Source organism: Hippoglossus hippoglossus, chromosome 8, assembly GCF_009819705.1.
Source record: "Hippoglossus hippoglossus isolate fHipHip1 chromosome 8, fHipHip1.pri, whole genome shotgun sequence".
Lineage (NCBI taxonomy): Eukaryota > Metazoa > Chordata > Actinopteri > Pleuronectiformes > Pleuronectidae > Hippoglossus > Hippoglossus hippoglossus.
In genome coordinates this window covers 20,420,995-20,439,870 of record NC_047158.1, presented here as the reverse complement: position 1 = coordinate 20,439,870, position 18,876 = coordinate 20,420,995, and the positions used below count along the sequence as shown (strand labels likewise).

Below are 18,876 nucleotides of genomic sequence, written 5' to 3'. Positions count from 1 at the left end.
AGCTAAACCGAATTGAACACACTCATAAATACCAGGCCCCCTTAATGTGCCTAATTCCCCCCCCCCCCCCCCCCCCTCATGATCCATGAATTATTCCCTGGGAATTTAGTGAAAATGTGAATGTCAATCTTGCAATGTTAAAGAAAGCAATAAAAACCAACAACCAAATGGACAGGAATGAAAAGCTCCTTGACAAAAGGTAACAAATATTATTCGTCAGTTTGTATGGACAATAACCAAATAACAAAAAGAACATGACCACTTTAAAGTCTGTTGTTTTTATGGATTTACTCGACAACCAACAACGATGAGCAACAGGGCGAAGACACTTAATACGTTTACCAAGACGTATTCTAACGAATCGGTTCATTGATCGACAGAAAATCAATTTTGATCATCAAATAAAACATTATTGTCAAGTAAAGGTAACAAACTTCTGCTGGTTCAAGCTTCTGAAATGTGAGGATTTGATGCTTTTCCTTGTGATAAGTGAAAGTGACCCGAGTGTATTTGGGTTATTTGGGTAGAGAGGTTGGTCTGAAGGAAACAGCTCCGGCTGGTAAAAAGTATAGCAGTCATTCTTCACCGTTTTTTTGGAAAACAATTACTCGATGTTGATGACAACTGAAGCCGGGAAGAAATTAATTTAGGCCAATTTAAAATAAAACATAAAACTAAAATGAATGAAGTAAGACAGAAATGCAATTAAATTTGACAGAAGCAGTAAAATGGTTTCCTTGGTAATTATGCTTAATTCAGTCGCCTTATAATATATTTTAGTGAGGTTGAGTACAGGAGCGAATGAAAAGCTCTCAGAGAACCAGTTAAGACAAGAATCCTCAACTAAAAACATGTTGACGTCTCTTTTACGTTTCTGCTAAATGAGGAGAAAAGCTAAAGTAATTTCAAACCCAATTAACCCCTCTCCAGAATCCAGTCTGTCTTTTGTCCGCAGGCAGGATTCAGGTGCATCTCTCTTCTGTGTGTTACCATCTTCACAATGTGTTCCAATCATTTCTACGATCTCCATTGTACCAATATAATCACTGACTGACACTCGCACTTACAAGACGTTTAAGACTCACTGATTTACAGAGGATGTTACAGTAGAATGAGCTTTTCAACTTAAACCACCAACAATCCATAAAACCAACAGTGATGATCAATTTTTTAAAGCCCGAGCTGACTCTAAATGCCTGGAATGTTTAATAAAACCTTGCATCGATAATTCTGAGTAGATGCAGTGAGACGGGCTATTTGCATACTGCCGTCGTATCCTTTGCTGATCAAGTCTCACTGTAAAAACCCAGCGGCGCTGACGTACTGCTGCAGTGGAAGCTGGAGTAGTATGTGCACAGGGCTGTTTATCATGCAGGAGTAGGTAACCCAGGAGATGCTGCATACATTTAGGGCTCTACTGCACCACATCTGTGCATGGCTTTGCCTGCAATATGCCTTCCTGTGTGTGCGTGTGCGTACGTGTATGTATGTGGCCTCTGTGTTGAGGTAACATGCAGTGTGTTTTCACACCTTGATCGACTGCACATAGCCTCAGGCAGCGGCAGTTAGAGAAGCATTAGTGTGAGGACAATATCATCGTGGCTACATGGGCAGTGAGAGAACAGTTAACCCTGAGGTAGAGAAATGTCACACAGTGCATTACGCCACCAATAGAAAGTACTCTGAACACGGGTTGAGGGTTTAATCCGGGGTAAGAGGCGTTCTGGTCGTGTCTGTATTATTTGTCACTTTCTAATGTGGGAGCCGCAACACACACAGACATTCCACAGCAGAAATATAATGCATTAAACTAAAAATCTGTTTTTAGCCCACTCTGTTGTTGTGAGTTTTCCTACCGTCTTCTCCTATGGGCTCACTTGGACATTTTTGTGGGACATATTACGAGGGGACTGGCAGGAAAAGGTCCGCAGCAGCTGACTCGGACATTTCCTTTCTCACATGTAGGCCGTTCGGAAACTCTTAGGAAAATATCTCGACTTCAGTGCATGTCTGAAAGCAGCATTTCAAATTCATTTCCACTGCGCCAAATCAAAACAGAGGTTACCTCACCGGCACTTTCTCAGTTTGGCATGAGAGTACACATGTGTGCAGATACACAAACACACACACACAAAGGACTCTAATGCTAACTAATTAGTGAGTCCTTGAAGGTCTCCTGTTGTGAGGTCACCACAGTCCTATGGAGATAATATGAGGGGGTGGCACAGTCCGGCAGCCTAAATACTCAGATGCCACTCAGTTTATCGGAGGCTCGGCCGGACACCTCTCCCCTAATGGGTCGAGCACCGAGTAGGTGAGTCAGAGGGATGATGCAATACCGCTGGACACCTTCATACACACACCAAGAGAAACACGGAATGTGCGCCCATATTTTCCCACAACCAGTTAAACTGACGCACCTTTGGTTTAACTGTGAAATATGAAATATAATAGGTGCAATATTTTTAATAAGTCATATTCTGCACTACGGAATATTCAAATAGACGTGTTTGTAGATGGCACATCAGCAGACCCATGCCCAGCAGCCATGTCCACCCAACTGGGACAATGTCCACGCTGTCACAAGATCCCGTCCAGTCGGGAGCATTTCAAGCGTCATCAAAGTATTGGATGTTTTCACCAGAAAAATGTTGCCAAGTAATTTACAGATTAAACTGATTTGTTGCTCTGAATATGATAAAAACTTCAAGGCTTGGGAATGCGGCCTCAATAGAATTATGTAATCTTTTAGAGATATTGCATAACTTTAGATAATATCTTTCCTGCTAAATGCTGAAAGACTGACGCATGTTATGTTTTCTCTTTATTTCAAAATAAAGTTTACGTCCAAACGTGCAAAACTGTTTTTGCAAGGATACTAAATGACCTTCCCCACTGGAAGGGTCGTCATCAGTACGTTTAAAAATAAAGGTTATTCCATGCGGCTAAAGACAGTTCGTGCCAATTTGTTGCATTCAAGTTATCCAGTGTGAAACATCTTCTTAAAAAGGTGACTGGGAACTAACGCTGTTGAGAAAACAACAAGAACAAATGTTGTGGTGTGGAATGTCTCGAGTAAATGTACTTAGATACTTTCCACCACTGGATGTGTTAACCACAACAAGAGAGTAGCACCATAAATTTCACACAGGACGTGTGAGTGGCGGTGGGTCACCTTTAAAGTGCAATCCCACATGGAACCAAGCCCCCACACCCTTGTAGCTACTACCACCATCCTCCATTTGGCACCAGTCTCTTTGAAGAGCAGTAATGTGTTTAGCTTACAGATGCTCCAACACGCTGGGGGAGGGAAACAGAGGAAGAAACAAACAGAGAGAGGGTGGGGGGGGTACCAGCTTGTAAGTGGTCCAATATGAAAACAGGGATGGAGTTAGAAATGGTAGAAATACATGAATAAATTGGTCTCAAAGAGAAGATGCTTTGAACCAAATTTAGCTACTAGCTACATTCCATTTGAAGTCTGTGGGGCGAGGAACAGAAACATCAAAACACTGAGAAAAACACTGAAGTATATTTGGTAAAATATGAATATCGGATGTTTTTACTCTTTTTAAATCAGTATTGGCGTTGGCCCAAAAAGTCCAGTATCAGACTGCAGAGAAAACGGAGCGAGGGAAAGCTTATGTGGGAAAAAACGGATATTTGATTAAGATTCAAAAGCTCGAGGGTCAATCTGAATGAGCATAAATGCATCTGAATGGGTGAAGAGGAATTTGTGCAGTAACTATAGGGCGACTGCAGAACTGTTATAGTTCTATAGCCTCAACCATAATATCCATATACTCCATTATAAACACTGCAGAGTCTCCAGATACAGTCCAGTGGATGGGTGGGTTACCACAGAATAGGCCGGTTCCTGTATTCATTGTTACTAACTAATAAGTATGTCTCAGTTTGTGGCGCCAGAAGTGGGGTGGGGGTTGTAAAGGACTACTGTCTTTTGTGTGTGTGTGAGTGTGTGTGTGTGTAGAAACAACTGTGCCTTGGCACCTGTCTCCCTCAATCTGGGGACAGATGAGGTCTAAACTGCATCGACAGCTTGGATGACAACGTTGAATCGCTTGACAAAATCTCAGCCTCCACCCTCCGTGCACATGACATGACAACAAGACACACGCCTACATACATGGCAGATATAACATGACACTGTGCACTGTGTGCAGTCAGCATAGCCAAAGCATGCAATACCCTGTGCATGCCTGTCAACGCCGGCAGTGCAAGCAGCGGCTGCTGCCACATGTTTGCATGCATGCACCTCCCTGCCACCTCCCCCACCCCTCTAGGCCCAGAGGAGCCGAAGACCAGAGAGCAGGACATGCTAGAACAGAGCCAGTGAACAGCTCTCATCCTCGGGCTGTCTCTCAGCTAAAATGGCACAGACACGCCCACCATATGCTAAGTGCATCCTAGCACACAACATCCACTACATTATGGTTTTAGTAACAATCAAAATGAAACCGCGCGGTAATCTCCACTGCAATGAACGCTGCAAAATGTTGCATATTCGCAGCTTGGTAAGACGCCGCTAAAGCCATGATTTCTCTACCAAAAGAATTTGAGATTCTTGTGCACAAAGAGTTAATAAGTGAAAGGAGCAGAGCTGCAGGGACAAGCCCTGCTGTTAGCCCGACGCCCTGCCAACTATCTGAAAAAGGCCTCACCTGGGCCAAGACACTGCAAACCATAACAGGCCTAACCATGAACAGCACAACGATTCTTAACTGAGCCAAATGGAAAAAAAGAAAATCATTAACAATCTCTGGTTTTTCTGGTTCTGATCCTGCAGTTCTCAACATGTGCACAAAGTAGTTTATGGAAAGAAGCTGAACTTACCGGCAGCATTGCTGGGTAGTAAAGCCCCATCATTGTCTGATCTAGAGGAACAACTGGTGACCAGCTCTCCACTATTCTCCTGTTCTCCCCTTCTCCCTGTGTCTCTATTTCTCCTCCAGTTCCTCCTCTCCAGTGTCTGCGCTCTAGGACCATGAGCCGACGATGGTTTCAGTCCACGTCCGTGTCTCACACATTCAAATTCTCCCTCGTTCACTCCCTCTTCCTCCTCCCTCTCTTCGCCGGTGTCCCTTCTTACACTTCTCCAGCACGCAACCCTCTCTCCCTGTCACTCTCTGCCTCCCTTTTCTTCGTCTCCCCGGCCCTGCTGCTCTGACCCCCCCCGGGGCCTTTCCGTCTCTCTCCTCCTGACAGCCTGAGTCTCTACTCTCCTCTCTCTCTTCTTCTTCTTCTCTGCTCTGCGTCTGTCATTCACACACTCGCGTTACACGTCCCGGTGCTCCCCCTGCATCCTCTTGTTCCCGCCCCTCTTTTAAAACTTTCCCTCCCTCTCAGCCTCAGTCCCTCCTATTCATCAAAGCATCCATCCTTCCATGAAGCCTTCTAACACTGTGTCTGGACGGAGTCAGAAAGCTGTTGTTGCTGTCTCCTCAAACCCCTGGAGAGAGAAAAGGGAACAGGAAGGGATAAGATGCTGTCTTCCATCCACGCGCTGACTGCCTCAAAGTAAAGAACACGAGCGCGACCCCCACTGCATTGCAGCTTTTTTTGATGAGTTATTTATTGCGTGGCAGCCTGTCAGCTCCAAAGAACAGTGGTAGGTAGGCCAGTCGGGAGACAGCTCGGTAGCTAGCTGCGCGGGGTAGGCTCCAAGATCAACATCTCTCTGCTGCAGCTGCCTTCATCACCCAGGTGGACGTCTCACAAAACTGAGGGAGCGCCTGCTACTGATCCAGTATCTAAACCCCAACCTGAACATGAATCTGTATCATGCTGCATTGCGCCTTTTCCTTCTGGCTCGGGCTCAGTTCCCTCACTTCCCACCACTGTATTGTTAGGAGGCGCTTAATTTGCAGAGATGAGAGTGCAGTTCCTTGCACTGCATTTTCATATGGGAGGGACTGAACTCTGCGGAAAAAAAGCCCTGATGCCAAGCTTTCAGACATCTGCTGAGTCTGGCTAGAACTGGGTCCAGAGGGATGGAGGGGGGTTGCAGTGTAAGTGATTGGAAGGGGTAAGGGGGGAAAAGGGGGGGCAAACGAGGGGAGCTGGGCTGGGGAGGGGGGCCGAGGGGCAGAGGGACAGTGGATGGGAGCGAGAGATAACGGGATAGGGAGATAAGTGGATAAAGGTTTGGGTGAAAAGAGGAGCGAGGGATGACAGGATTAGGGCTGTAAGTGAGGAGGATGAGAGGATGAATAGGGGATGATCTGAGGATTAAGCACACAGACTGAACACAGAGATAAACACACACACACACACACACACACACGCGCACTGAATGTACACACAGATGCTGTGATCATATTCATGCGGCGGGTGCACCTTGCCTGACATACACACATACGTGGACTCAAACAAAAGGCTCTAGCCATCCCCCACTCATCAGCTACAGCAAACAAAGTACTGCTTCTTCAAACACACCATCGACAGATAATCAATAGTTCAACATTAACTATTCCACATATTAATCCACATCCAGCATGGTCAGGAGAACTGCAGTTTCTAATGAGAAGGTTAAGACTTGATTTATTGCTAGAATGCCTAGGTGTGCAGTCTCCATGGCATATTTATTTGTGTGTGTGTGTGTGTGTGCGCATGTTGTTATCCCTGATCTATGCAGCAAAAGACTAACATGCATGGCCCCCCAAAGGTTTGAATGGCCTTGCACACCCTCACACCGAATACACACATGAACGCACACATGCGCACAGACACACACACATACTGCAGTAGCCCACATGAGTCTGACTCTGTTTAACACACTCATATTGACACAAGCAGACCTACAGGCAGTTCAAACATGCATACATAAGGTAAGACGGGGGGGGGGCATTACCAAGACAAATGTACTGCAGCAATGAACAAGCCAATCTGGCTAAGCTAAGCTTGGTTAGCTCCATTTGCATGATAACCAGCAGCTAGTGCGCTCCAGACTCCCAATATGTGAGCTCAAGGGCAGAATACATTAACAGGGACGACTTTTAAATCATTTATAAAACAAATGCAGCAGTTGGCTCCGAGTTTAAAAGATGAAAAGGGGGAGTTCAGATGTACTGCAGATCACAAGTGTTCCCTGCCCAGATGTTTGTCTTACGAGCAGATAAACCCAGGCAGGCCAGGGCCAAGACAGGAATATTAGTCTGCTCTAACAGAGCCGCTGACTATTGTATGATTTTGTGCCCTGCAGGCAAGCCATCTTAAATAACTCTCTTCCATTTCTGTCTCATCGCTGCCCCACTTCTCTGCCTCATGATCTCATCCCTCACTTGCTCTACGTCTATAGCGCATCTTTATTTTTGTTGTTAGCACAAAACGGCATGAACTAAATACACGGAAGAGAGAGAGAGAGAAATTTGAATCTACGTAAAATCAACTTTGAACCTGAAAGCAAAAATGATTGCGATGTCAACCTCCTCCTCGCACTCCCAGAAAGATGTATTCACAAGAAAGGAGACACTGCAGGTTAGAGCAGGAGTGGAGAGTCAAAAAGTAAAGAGTACAAAAAAGGATGAATAGAAGGGGGGGGGGGGGGTGAGGCCTGTGAGAATATCCCATGTAATAATATGGGGTGGGAGGCAGGGGGCAAGCAGACTCACAGACCAACACTCCCCTCCTGTGGCACTGGCAGAGAGCTGCACATCCCAAACACTGGAAATGCACACGCACACACACACAAAGACACACACAAAGACAAAAGGTGCACGTTTGCAAGCTCTCAGATACAGAAGCCTTTCTCCCAAACACACTCAAATGAGGTTTGCGTATTCACACACACACACACACACACATCCACACACGAGCACAGAGCTGGTTTGAGCCGCTCAATGTGCTCTGCTGCTTGGAGGTAGATAAGAAAATAGTTGGCCGCCCTGCCGCTGCGCTGCACACGTAAGGCACTCATTACTGAGAGCAATATGCACGGGGAGACACGCAGAGTGAGAACGACACTGAGAGAATGAGAGAGATGCATAAAGCGAGAGAAAAGTGCGAGAGGATCAAAATGGTTGAGAGACGGCGCTACACGTGGAGCGTGGAGAGCTTGGTTTGAAGACGCTGCTGCATAATTTCTCTCTGGGGTCAAGCCTTCAGGAGACATCTCCTCAGTCACTACCAGTTTTTATCAATTCTTCTAATGGCCATCATTTATAAGCTGCCACGGGCTGTAGCAGGAGGAACTTCATAATTGCCTCGATAAGGAAGTGTCAGTGCAGCAGAACCCAATCGAACTGGGTGACAAACACACTGGGCTCACCTGGCAGAGAACAATAAAAGGGCTGGTGTGTAAAATGTAAACTAAACTGTATGCGGAAAGGTATCTCACTTTTATTCTTAAATTGAGAGGGAGCAGAGTGCAGCTATGCTCGTTTCAGTGGATGCCTCCTTCGACTGAGCACCATTAGATCCAATAAACTTGACACGTTCTCTTGGAGCTTTGAAGCTTCTTCAAAGGCGATTGTGTGGCTGCAAACTAGTGCATCGACTGATTCAAGGATTCTGTTTTACATTATTTTTAATTTATTGTTACAGGGGTTTGCAAGCGGCCGCTAATCTCTTACCTGAGTGAGAGCTGGGTATCCATGGAAACCAGGGTTTAAAGGCTCATTGTTCTGCAAAAGACAACAGGAGAGAAGAGAGACGAGTAAGTGGGTGGGCTTTTGAAAAATGAGTGCACGAAACAGAGCGCTCCCAAACTTTTTGTACATTCCAGGTGAAATGCGCTCTCAGACGAAAAACCTCAACCAGAAAAACAAATCAAAGTGAATAAGTCTGCATGACTGGATTTTTTTTCACGGCTATTCAAAGTATTTTAACAGCCTGAGAGTCGTCCTAACACTAGCAGGCGGTTGTTTCTCCAACGCCCACGAGTAAAGAAAGAACAATAATAATGGTCAGTCAGCATGAGAGCAAAGTTCAAACAAGGACACAAGACATTTTTCCTGAAGCCACAAATAAATGAAGTTAACAGTTAATGTGTGGATGCCTGGACTGGCGAAGTGCAGCTTACCAAGCTTTCACATCCAGCTAACTAATCAAAACCCACTAGCGGTGTGATCCCCCCCCCCCCCCGTGCCCCTCATTGACCCTGCCCCAGAAACCAGTGTTGTGGTTAATTGTGCCGTAATTACTTTAATTAGATTATTTCTGTCTCTCTCTCTCTCCCCTCTCTCTTCTCCGTGGCTATTATTTTCTCCTCCGTGTTATTTTGCCCCGGCGAGAGCAGCCATTGTTTGCTGCAGGGGCAAGGTGAAAAGGGGGGGGGGGGGGAAAGACAAAGAGACGAAAGGAGGGATCAGGCGGAGGAGGGCTGGAACAATGGGGAAAGTTTGCCAAACGATGATATTTTGACAGCAGCGAGAGAGATGACACCGGCACCATCTTGCCTGCTGGCATGGCTCACAGAGAAAACACGACCACCTAGTGAGACTTGGAGGCATGTGTCTCACTCGGCGAGAAGAGAACAGGGGGAAGGGGGGGGGGGGGGGGGGGGGGGGGGGGGGAGAGAACGAGAGAAGGTCTAAGGGGGTAAAAGAAAGAAAGAGGTGTGTGTGTGTGTGTGTGTGTGTGTGTGTGTGTGTGTGTGTGTGTGTGTGTGTGTGTGTGTGTGTGTGTGTGTGTTGGGGGATGGGGTCTGCTGATGTATTCATTGCATTTAATCTGCAGGAAAAAAAAAAAAGCTTCAAATCCATGTGCTGCTGCCACTCGGCGTGAAAGCGATCCTCCATTCAGCAAACGGCTTCGAGTGTGGCCCGTGTAATGGCGCGGCGATGAGAGGGACAGATTCGGCGTCTCTAGAGTGTCCACAGATTTAACCTCGTGGCCCTGACCTCGAGACGCCTGCTGTGGGAATCACTTCCTGATAGCATTCTGTCAGCCAATCAGGGGCAGGAGTCTGAAGCAGCGACAGCAGACCGACACACAGTTTGTCTCAACGGCCATTAGAAGCGGAGAGCTAGCTTAAATGCGGCAGTACCACCCTTTGTGAGACTATATCTTCAAGGCCAAGTCCAACAGCAGATGTGGTTGTGATGTATGAGTGAAGGAGAGAGAGCGTCTAGACAGAGCGGAGGAACTCGAGGGGGAAGGAAAGTATGAGGTAAAAAAAAACAGACCAGATGTAAAGAATAGGTACGAATGAGGGAGAAACATTTTTCTTTTGATGCTCGTGCTTAACTCGGACCGCGTACACGCGTGTTTGCGTCCACACTCGGGGCACGTCCTTGTCTGAAACAACCCTTTCTTTGTCTCCGCTCTTCACTTCCTGTTTCATCTGGAACCAATTTCCCCCTCGTGCCTCGTCCCCAGGGGGAACACTCTCCTCGGTGCGCTACATTTACAGCGGCATGGACGGGCTCATATGCAGCAACACACTGGCTGTGTGGAAGCTGCTGGTGCTCAACACGGCCCAGATGCAGTATAAGGGGCTGTTCAGAGCAGAAACTCAAGTCTGCAGAGCCTCGGGCGATGTTGAGAGGAATGAGAAGCCGATTCCTATTTTAAATGTTAAAAAAGAGATGCATGTTGGGAGTTTCCGACACTGCGCTGCATTTCAAATAGGACTGCACTGTGGTTTCAGTGCATCATAAACTCAGGCTTGTGTTTATGTTCTTGCTGAGGGCCACCAAAGCAACTCAAGAAATGTGATAATTTTGCTATATCACCGCAAAATACATACAACTACGTGCGATTCAAATGCCGAGAATGTGTTTTTATCACATTGTCAGTCAAAGTATGGGTGTTAGCACGGCACAGGCACCAACAACTGGGAGGGAAACTAGAGCGCAAGTGAAATCTAAACCAAAATTATCCCCAACCGTCAAATTATAGACTCAGTGTTGTTCCAGAGTGGATAGAGTGGAAAAGAAGAAGAAAGAGAAAGACGAAGAAGAAGAGGAGGAGTTTAAGAACAGGGGTAGAAGGGTTGGGGGGGGGGGGTGTAGTGTTCAGCAACATCTGGAATCAATCTGTCAGCAGGAGAAGAGGGAGGGAGCGAGCTGGATGGAGGAGGGAGGAGCGGGGGGGGGAAGAAAGACGAAAAGAAAGAACAGAATGAGATGAAAATAAGGGCAGACACACACACACAGACACACAGACACACACACACACACACACACACACACACACACACACACACGGAGGAGAAACGTGTGGCCAAAGCCAAGAAAGGGCAGAGAAATATAAAGCAGTAAAACGTTTGCAAAACGGAGACAATGAGTCATAAGTGAAGAATGCCATGGGATTCGTATTTTCTTAAAGGGTGGGGGAGGGGATCGGGGCCTGAACTTGATACCTACTTTTCGGACACACTCGTTTACTCACACTCAAGCACACACACACACACACATATACACACACATGCTCCCTTTCCCATATGGCATTGCTTCTCAGTATATCACATGCCTGTGTGCATTTTGAAAGGTATACAAAAGGCACTTATATATATATATGCCTGCCGTGCTCTTTTAAAATAAATAAATAAAAATTAACACGGCGCACTGAGCTAAGCCCGTTCAGGCCCGGAGATTTTTTCGTGCGGCACTTTTCACAAGTTTTTTCCATTAACTTAATTCCATAGAGTTTGTGAGCGAGGAGGAGCCTTTGAAGGCGCCGGCTGGCTGACTGAGGGCTTCAGACGGCACTGGCAGGGATCAGCAAAAGAACAGAAAAGCAGTCACACACACATAAAACACACTCTCTCTCCTGTCCCGCCTCTCTGACTCTGCGGAGGGCAACGCTAAAGGGCGTCTCTCCTGTTTATTTTCTCTCTCCCTCTCTGACCGGCTATTTTAGGAGAGGGAAAGAAGTTGGGGAGTTGTTGGGAGCGAAAGCGACGGAGCAGGGGAAGAAAAAGGAGCAGCCGCGGTGGAGGAAGGCAAAATGACATGAGGTCAACAGATGGTGAGAGGGGAGGGAGGACTGGGAGTGGAGGGGAGCGGGGTAATTAAGGGGGCTGCTGCAGGCAGCCAGTCGCTGTAACAGCCTGAAGAGGTGCACTGTGCCAGTGTTTGGCTTTATGGTCGCAATCATTTTACCAAATGTTAAATAGCCCCACCTGCTACCAATAAATCATCACGTGTAAACAAGAAGAGGCACATTTTACTGTGGAGCGCTCAGATTCACCTTTTCAGACGTGAACGCCAGAACATTGGGTCTGAGTTCTCCTGTCACATATGAAGAACTCAGCAGGAACATTTCCAGAACATTCAGGCGACGGGTGGAAGGACATAACGTACTAATTCTGCAGCAGAAATGACGTGTTTTTGTGTAAAGCAAATCAACATCGTAGTCTGCCCTGATCACCAAAAGCTCTCGAATCCCATCTTTCCAAGAGTCTTCTACATGTATGGCTATGATATTTGTTTTATTTCCTTTTCCTCAGTTTTGCGTCAGTCAGACATTTTTCTTGCCACATGGGCTCACTATGACATTTTCCAGACATTTAACTAGGACGCTGGCAGGAGATGTTCTGGAAAAAAATCAAGAGCAACTGGTTCAGACATTTGCATTCTCACGTACAGCCCTGATGGAAGATTTTAGGAAACTGTGCGGAGTTCGGTGCCTGTCTGAAAACAAGTCTGACAATGTCCCAGGATCCAGAATCAACAACAGTCAAATTACCTCTTCAACAGCCTCACAAATATTTGAAAAGATAAAAGCGTCTTCCCCTAAAACTCATCTGAACATTATCATCTCCTTGCAAGACCTGGAAAACTCTGCCGTGTGGATTTCAGTCGTTTGTTCATCAAGTGTTATCCACGATCACTTCATGAGCAAACTCAAGACTCCGTTAAGTCAACACATCACAAGCGAGGAGCACAACTGGAGATGAACGTGACCCGCTGAGAGGATCAAACTGTGCCACCGCACAACGCAGAAAACTGGAGAAGTAATTAACAGAAACACTCCGCGGGGCAGAGGACAGGAAGTGATGGATGTGCTCTGTCACTGCGCCGTACCCTGAAAGGTATATCACATCCGAGAGACGGAGCTGAAAGTGACAAATGACACGGAGTCTGTTGATGTACGCGGACATACAGACAAACAAAGACAACAGAGGAAGAATAGAAAGACGGGTTGAATTGCAAGTTTGCCTCAGACTGAAGTTTCCCATGACGGCAACTTTTTCAGATCATCAAGCCCAAAATGTGACCAAAGGACGGGGGGGGTTATGAGTTTTACTATTTTCTATCAGAGTAGGAGTCCTGGAAAACCTCTCATATGAACTGCATGCAGGATGTTTAACCCCCCAGTCCTGACAATAACAAAACATTTGTACATCTTAAGAGAAAAGTACAATTCATATGTTCATCCTGCCACAAGTATATAATATTATCAACATTAAATATTTGAAATACATGACAGAAACAATACAAGTGCCATCTTAAACTGCAGCGTTCCACTGATAGAAAACAAACAGAGCTCCTTAGTGTTCACAGTAGTCACTGCTAAATAAATCTGCCTATTTCAGATACTTAAAACCACACCCCCCCCAAGTAGATTAAACACCCTTTACCGCAAGGGAAAATACTTGCAATGTGACACTTTAATATGTTAAAAGTCACCAGAATTTCACAGTATTTTAAGTTTTATTTAATTTAATATACTGTAGATGCTGTGTTTTTCCACCAATGTGCTGCACAGGCTGCTTCATTGTTTTCTGTCAGATGTAATTATTTCACTCTGTCAAGGCAAAGCCTGAAATGCACCAAGGGCATGCATTATGTTACAGCGGCTTACAGACGAAAGTGGAACACGTGTCCATTTCTTTTTTTTACTGCTATACTTATTTTAATGACGTCTCGGTTCCACATTCAGCCTCAAGTGATCTATTTATTTAATGGCTGAACTTAAAGAGGACAAAAAGCCTCACACGCACACAAACACAACGGATCGTGGGACTGTAAACTTCACAGCAGAAAATTGTCATTGTGTTCGACACGGGGGAAGGTGCGACAAGGCTGTGGCGGTGGTCCGGCGTCACAGACGACGCCATGTAAGGGAAACACGGAATTGACATTTGGCTTCGTGTGGGTGGAGATGGGAGCACATCTGACAGTTTGGGGGCAGCAATGCGGAGGGGGGAGGCATGCAGGGTGGGGGTGCGGGGGTGGGGGGTGGGGGGGGGGGAGTGGTGACATGATGACCATAGAGGGAGAGTTAACATGCGAGTGTCATGTTAAGGGACTGAAACTGCTGCGCTTAACAGTAGAGGGAGAGAGAGAGGGGGAGGGGGAGAATTATCTAACCTCTTTTTTTTTTTTAATGGAGCAATTCCTCTGTTTTCTTCAGTGCTCTTATTCCTTTATGAAACGTGGTGAAGTGAAGTGAACACACACAGACACACACACGGTACGAGGGAGGGTGTGTGTGTTTGTTTCTTTGTGAGTTGCGCAACTTCGTCTCGGGGAATATTTCGCTTATCGTTGCCAGTTCAAAAGTCAAGGGTGACTCCGCCGCTGTGCTACAGCTCAAAGTTTAACAGCAATCATTAAACAGCCGCGGTGTGCATAATGTGCGACCCGGCAGGATTTTGTGCACGACCCTCCTGCAGCACATATTAACACGCGTCGGTACGAGTCCAACGCGCGACTTCAGCCTCCTCCTCTGCCTCCCTGTAATACTGTTCCCCTCTGTGGGTATTTCTTCTTTTCTGTGAATAATTCAGGTGGCTGACTTCTGAAGGACACTCACACTTTTAGTCTACAGTTACACACAAGCTCTGTGGGAACATGAACAACTAGTTACCTCTGTAGCTACGCAACCACTGGGCCTACTGGAGGTTATTAGTCGAGCCAGCAACAGCATTTTTCTCTTTGAAAAGAAGAGAAAAGAAGTGTCGCTATATTGAGGCTCAAATCAGTGATTTCTTACACGATCAATTCATCCGTTTAATATTTTGTTATTCAACCAAATAAAAAAATCCACATCAAATCTACTAAATTACTAATGTGTTGAGTTGTTTATCTGAAAAGTCAAATGAAGGTTAAGTAATTTACAAATACTTGAAACTAGAAACTCCATCCAGCTAAATGTTTGATGTATTTAGTTGGATGAGTTAAGTAATTCACAGATTGTTAAAATGTAAATGGCTTTTGTTAATTTGGAGGTCAAACAAAAACAAATACTGTGGGAGCTTAGATTTAACAGAAGGTGTCCATTATTCCCACTGATCCCTTTTTTCTGAATGTATCAGAGCAAAGGAGCCGTGTTGTTTGAATTATGGCTGAAATGATTAGAGGCTTATCTTTGCTGAAACTCGTTAATCACAGAGTAACTGACTCTAAAGCTGCTCTCGGACCTGCACTGAAGTCTGGATATGATCCTGAAATCTTTGGCAGGGGCTGCATGTGAGAACGCAACTGTCTCCTGCTAGCCCCCCAGTTAAATGTGTGGATATGTCCGTGAGCCACACGTGAGAATACAGTCGGATAATGTCTGGAAAATTCACAGTGGTCGAGTGGGCGCGTTAATAACGTTGTGACGGACGGAAAACTGAAAAGGAAATTATACAAATATCTCAGGATGAAAAAGAGGCTCCACCTCTGCCCTCAATTTCTCTGTTGTTATGAAAGTGTCTGACCCAGACCATCTCCCGCTGCGTCCTCCACATGTGATACGTAAACCATGTCTGATAAACATCTTAAATAAAATACCAACAAGCAGAAAATCCCAGAGAATATTATTTTTGTTCACTTAAAAGCTAAAACTTTTGTTTCATCGTTAAGGAGAAAAAAAACCCTCCAGAGAATCCTTTACTGTCGGAGGAAGTCAGGAGCAGACGGTTGGCAGCAATACATTTTCATTAGCAACCAATGTAACAGACTCGATTTCTCATTAGACTCCTGGGCACAAAAAATAAAAAAGTTTACATAAGTGCACTCGCGCGACAAAAAACCATCAACGCTCGGTGCAATGAACATCGCGTGTGGTGGACATTCTGAGACAATAACTGCTCGCTATCAGTAATAAATCTCAGTGATCTGTCGGTTCATAACCAACCGCCCCCCCCCCTCCCTCTGCTGTGGCCCGTTAAAGCGATCAGTCTGGTTAATGCCCTCTCCTAAATGAGCTTTGATCTCGTTAGCGCGACACAAAGCCTCTTTACTGCCAACGATAGGACAAATCGGCTTGCTTGGAACACAGAGCAAGGTGGACGGAGAGAGTTATAGAAACCATACTCCCACTGCATCCGAGTGGACCACAGAACCGCCTCAAGGGGGAGAAGCATCAATGCTACTGCGAGGAGAGATGGGAAATAAATTTAGAAAGGAGACGAGGAAAAAAAAAAAAGGGTACGAGACAGAGAAACGGTGAAGATGAGAAAACGAGGGGACGGATGTGAAACCGGAAATAAAAAGTGATAGATGTTACATGGATTTGAGTGCTGCGTTGAAAAGGGGGCCAGGGGGGGAGGTGGGACAGTAGAGAGTGGGGGGGGGGTTGGAGTGGTTTGCCTCACTGGCACATTGAAAAAGCCTGTGAACCAGGAGTCAATTAGCAATCTGGAAATATGCCTGGGGGGGGGGGGGGGGGAGATGGGAGGGTGGGGGGAAATCAGAGGACAGCTAGAGGGGAGAATGGGGTGAAATGGGGGTGGGGGGGTGTGAAGGGATCTGGAGATTGCCTGAGCGGGGGAGGAGTGCAGGAGCAACAAAGGGGAGAGACGGCTGCACTCTCGTTCATTATCACACCGCTGATTTACAGTCAGCCCGGAAGGTCAGCCGTCTCCCGGCCCGAGCGCTCAATAGGAATCCTATGGTAATTGTTGGGTGTGTTTAGTTATAGGGTCGTCGTCTGAACTCCTCCTCTACCCCGTCCTGGGCACGCACGTCGCCACAGCGCGCCACCGCCGGTTAACTGCCGCCATCAGGCCTCCATGTCAATTTCTCTTATTTACCCTTTACATAAAATGTTTTCATCTTAATTCAGAGTGCATCCTCCTGCTTATCTCTACCCCCCCCTCCCCCTCCCCTCCAACTTATCAAGTCATCCCGCCATCCATCACTTCCCTCTCATCCATTATCATGCTCCCTGATGGGTGCAAGCTAATGGCTCTGATTTCCTTTCTGTCCTCTCTCTCTCTCTCCTTGCCTCCATCCTTTATTTCCCCCTACATTTATCAGCGCAGGCCACGTATATATCTCTCCTGCATCACACCCAAACATTTAGCCTGTTTAGACTCCTCTCCCTCAAGCCATGCCTCTTTCTCTCCCCATCAATCCACCAATCACTTCCCTGAGCCTCAACTTCCATCCATCCATCAGCTCGCCCTCCACCCCACCCTTTTTCCAGCCTGACCCGCACCAGTGCCCGGCAATCAATACAACTGATGGGCAGCCAGAAGCCTCACCACGCCACATCATCTTTGCCGGCGGGCTATAACCTTTCCCCGTCATCAACATCCATCCTTTGTGAAGCTCGCCCAGCATCACAACAACACGCGGGGGCATATTTGTCATTGTAGCAGGTCAGCCGTGCAGCCAATTTAAGTACTCTACCAGTTCCCTGGGATTCAATTACCTGCCGATGACCTCAGCCCATGTCCGCCTGCCGTTAGTGCTGCTAAAACAGCGTGCGTCAGCTGAAAATGTCTTGTGCCGTCGGTATACAGGCACTTCGTAGCATATTTGTGCAATGTAAGAATGATGTGTAGTGCATGAGCATTTGGAAAAGGTGAAATAAACAGTAATGGATCCAGGGAGAGTAAGTGAGAGAGGTGCACCCCGTGCCTCGGTGTCCCCCTGGTTTACTGTAACATACACAGATTAGTCTGGCACAGGCAGGGGTGGTTGTTGATACTCTGCTGTCTCAGCAGTCGAGTCATGAGAGCAGGGAAGACCTGGGTTGAAGAGGGGCCCCCCTGAGCCCCCTCGCTCCTTCAGCCTCCACCAAAAGGCTCCGTTCTTTGTCTTTCTCTGTGCTGACCCCTCCCCCAATCGTCGTCTGCCTCCCTCTTAACACCTAGCCACAATTTGAGGAGGGGGGTGGGGAGAAAGGGCGATTAATGGCACACGCCGTGTGTATCAGGATTTGATGTGGTGACTCACTGCGAATTATCGTCCCAGGTATGAGCAAATTCATCCACGTGAATGAAAAGGAAAACGAGGCCGAGGCAGGCGACATGTGACAAAGCCCTGGTTCGCTCTCTGGGAGACGGGCATGATGAGTGGCTCTGATCTTAGCTGTGCTGCTGTCTGTCACAGCAATGGAGTCTGTATCATATTACCTTTGTCTGGCTTGGTCATGCTCGCTCACTGAGCAGCTCCAGGCGGCTCAGCCCTTCATCAACACACTCCCCCCCCCCCCACTACACTTTGTTAGTGAGATCCACAAATCCACACATCTGGGTTTAAAAAACAGAAGGGGGATATATTTCTCTGTTTGCTGCAATGATGCATGATTATGTTGTTGATGAGGGGGAAAAAAAGGGGGCCCTGTCAAAACATCCCCATCTTCCCCAGCTGGAGCCTGGGAACAAAAGCTTTTGGAGGAGACTTCACGGAGGAGCTGGAGAAAGATGGAGCCGGGTGTGTTTATACTTTGCATATTATTTTTTTTCCTACCTGGCCAATGTCAGCAACAACAGCCCCGGTCCCGTCTATCCTCGGTCTCTTGCACTCCGCCCCGGGCAGGTCGGTGAGTGGGGCGGCGGGTGTCTGCGCGTCGGGCTCCGGGTCCCCTCGCTTCGTCGCCCGGACAGCTGCCGGACCCCCGGGCGCGTTGGCGAGGGGTCCGGCGGCCGCGTCGAGCTCCCTCTCCCGATCCATGATCCCCCGACTAACGGGCAGCATTATGGAGGCAACGTCGGTCGACATTAACATCGGACGGCGGACAGTCACCAGT

The 18,876-nt window shown here is 46.9% G+C and overlaps 1 protein-coding gene across 4 annotated transcripts in view; it reads right to left on the bottom strand.

Moving 5' to 3' along the window:
* The window catches only part of LOC117766254 (RNA binding protein fox-1 homolog 2-like), a 38,898-nt gene extending 20,022 nt beyond the window's left edge, over positions 1-18,876 (bottom strand). For 3 of the 4 annotated variants that reach the window (XM_034593121.1, XM_034593122.1, XM_034593124.1), the window contains exons 1-2: positions 18,597-18,876; positions 8,592-8,642 (exon numbers count right to left, since the gene is read on the bottom strand). In XM_034593121.1, coding sequence (XP_034449012.1) covers positions 8,592-8,642; positions 18,597-18,854 — 309 coding nt within the window. In that variant the 5' untranslated portion in view covers positions 18,855-18,876. Of the gene's footprint in view, positions 1-4,854; positions 5,764-8,591; positions 8,643-18,596 lie in introns of those variants that run through there. The other variant, XM_034593123.1, reaches the window with a different exon arrangement.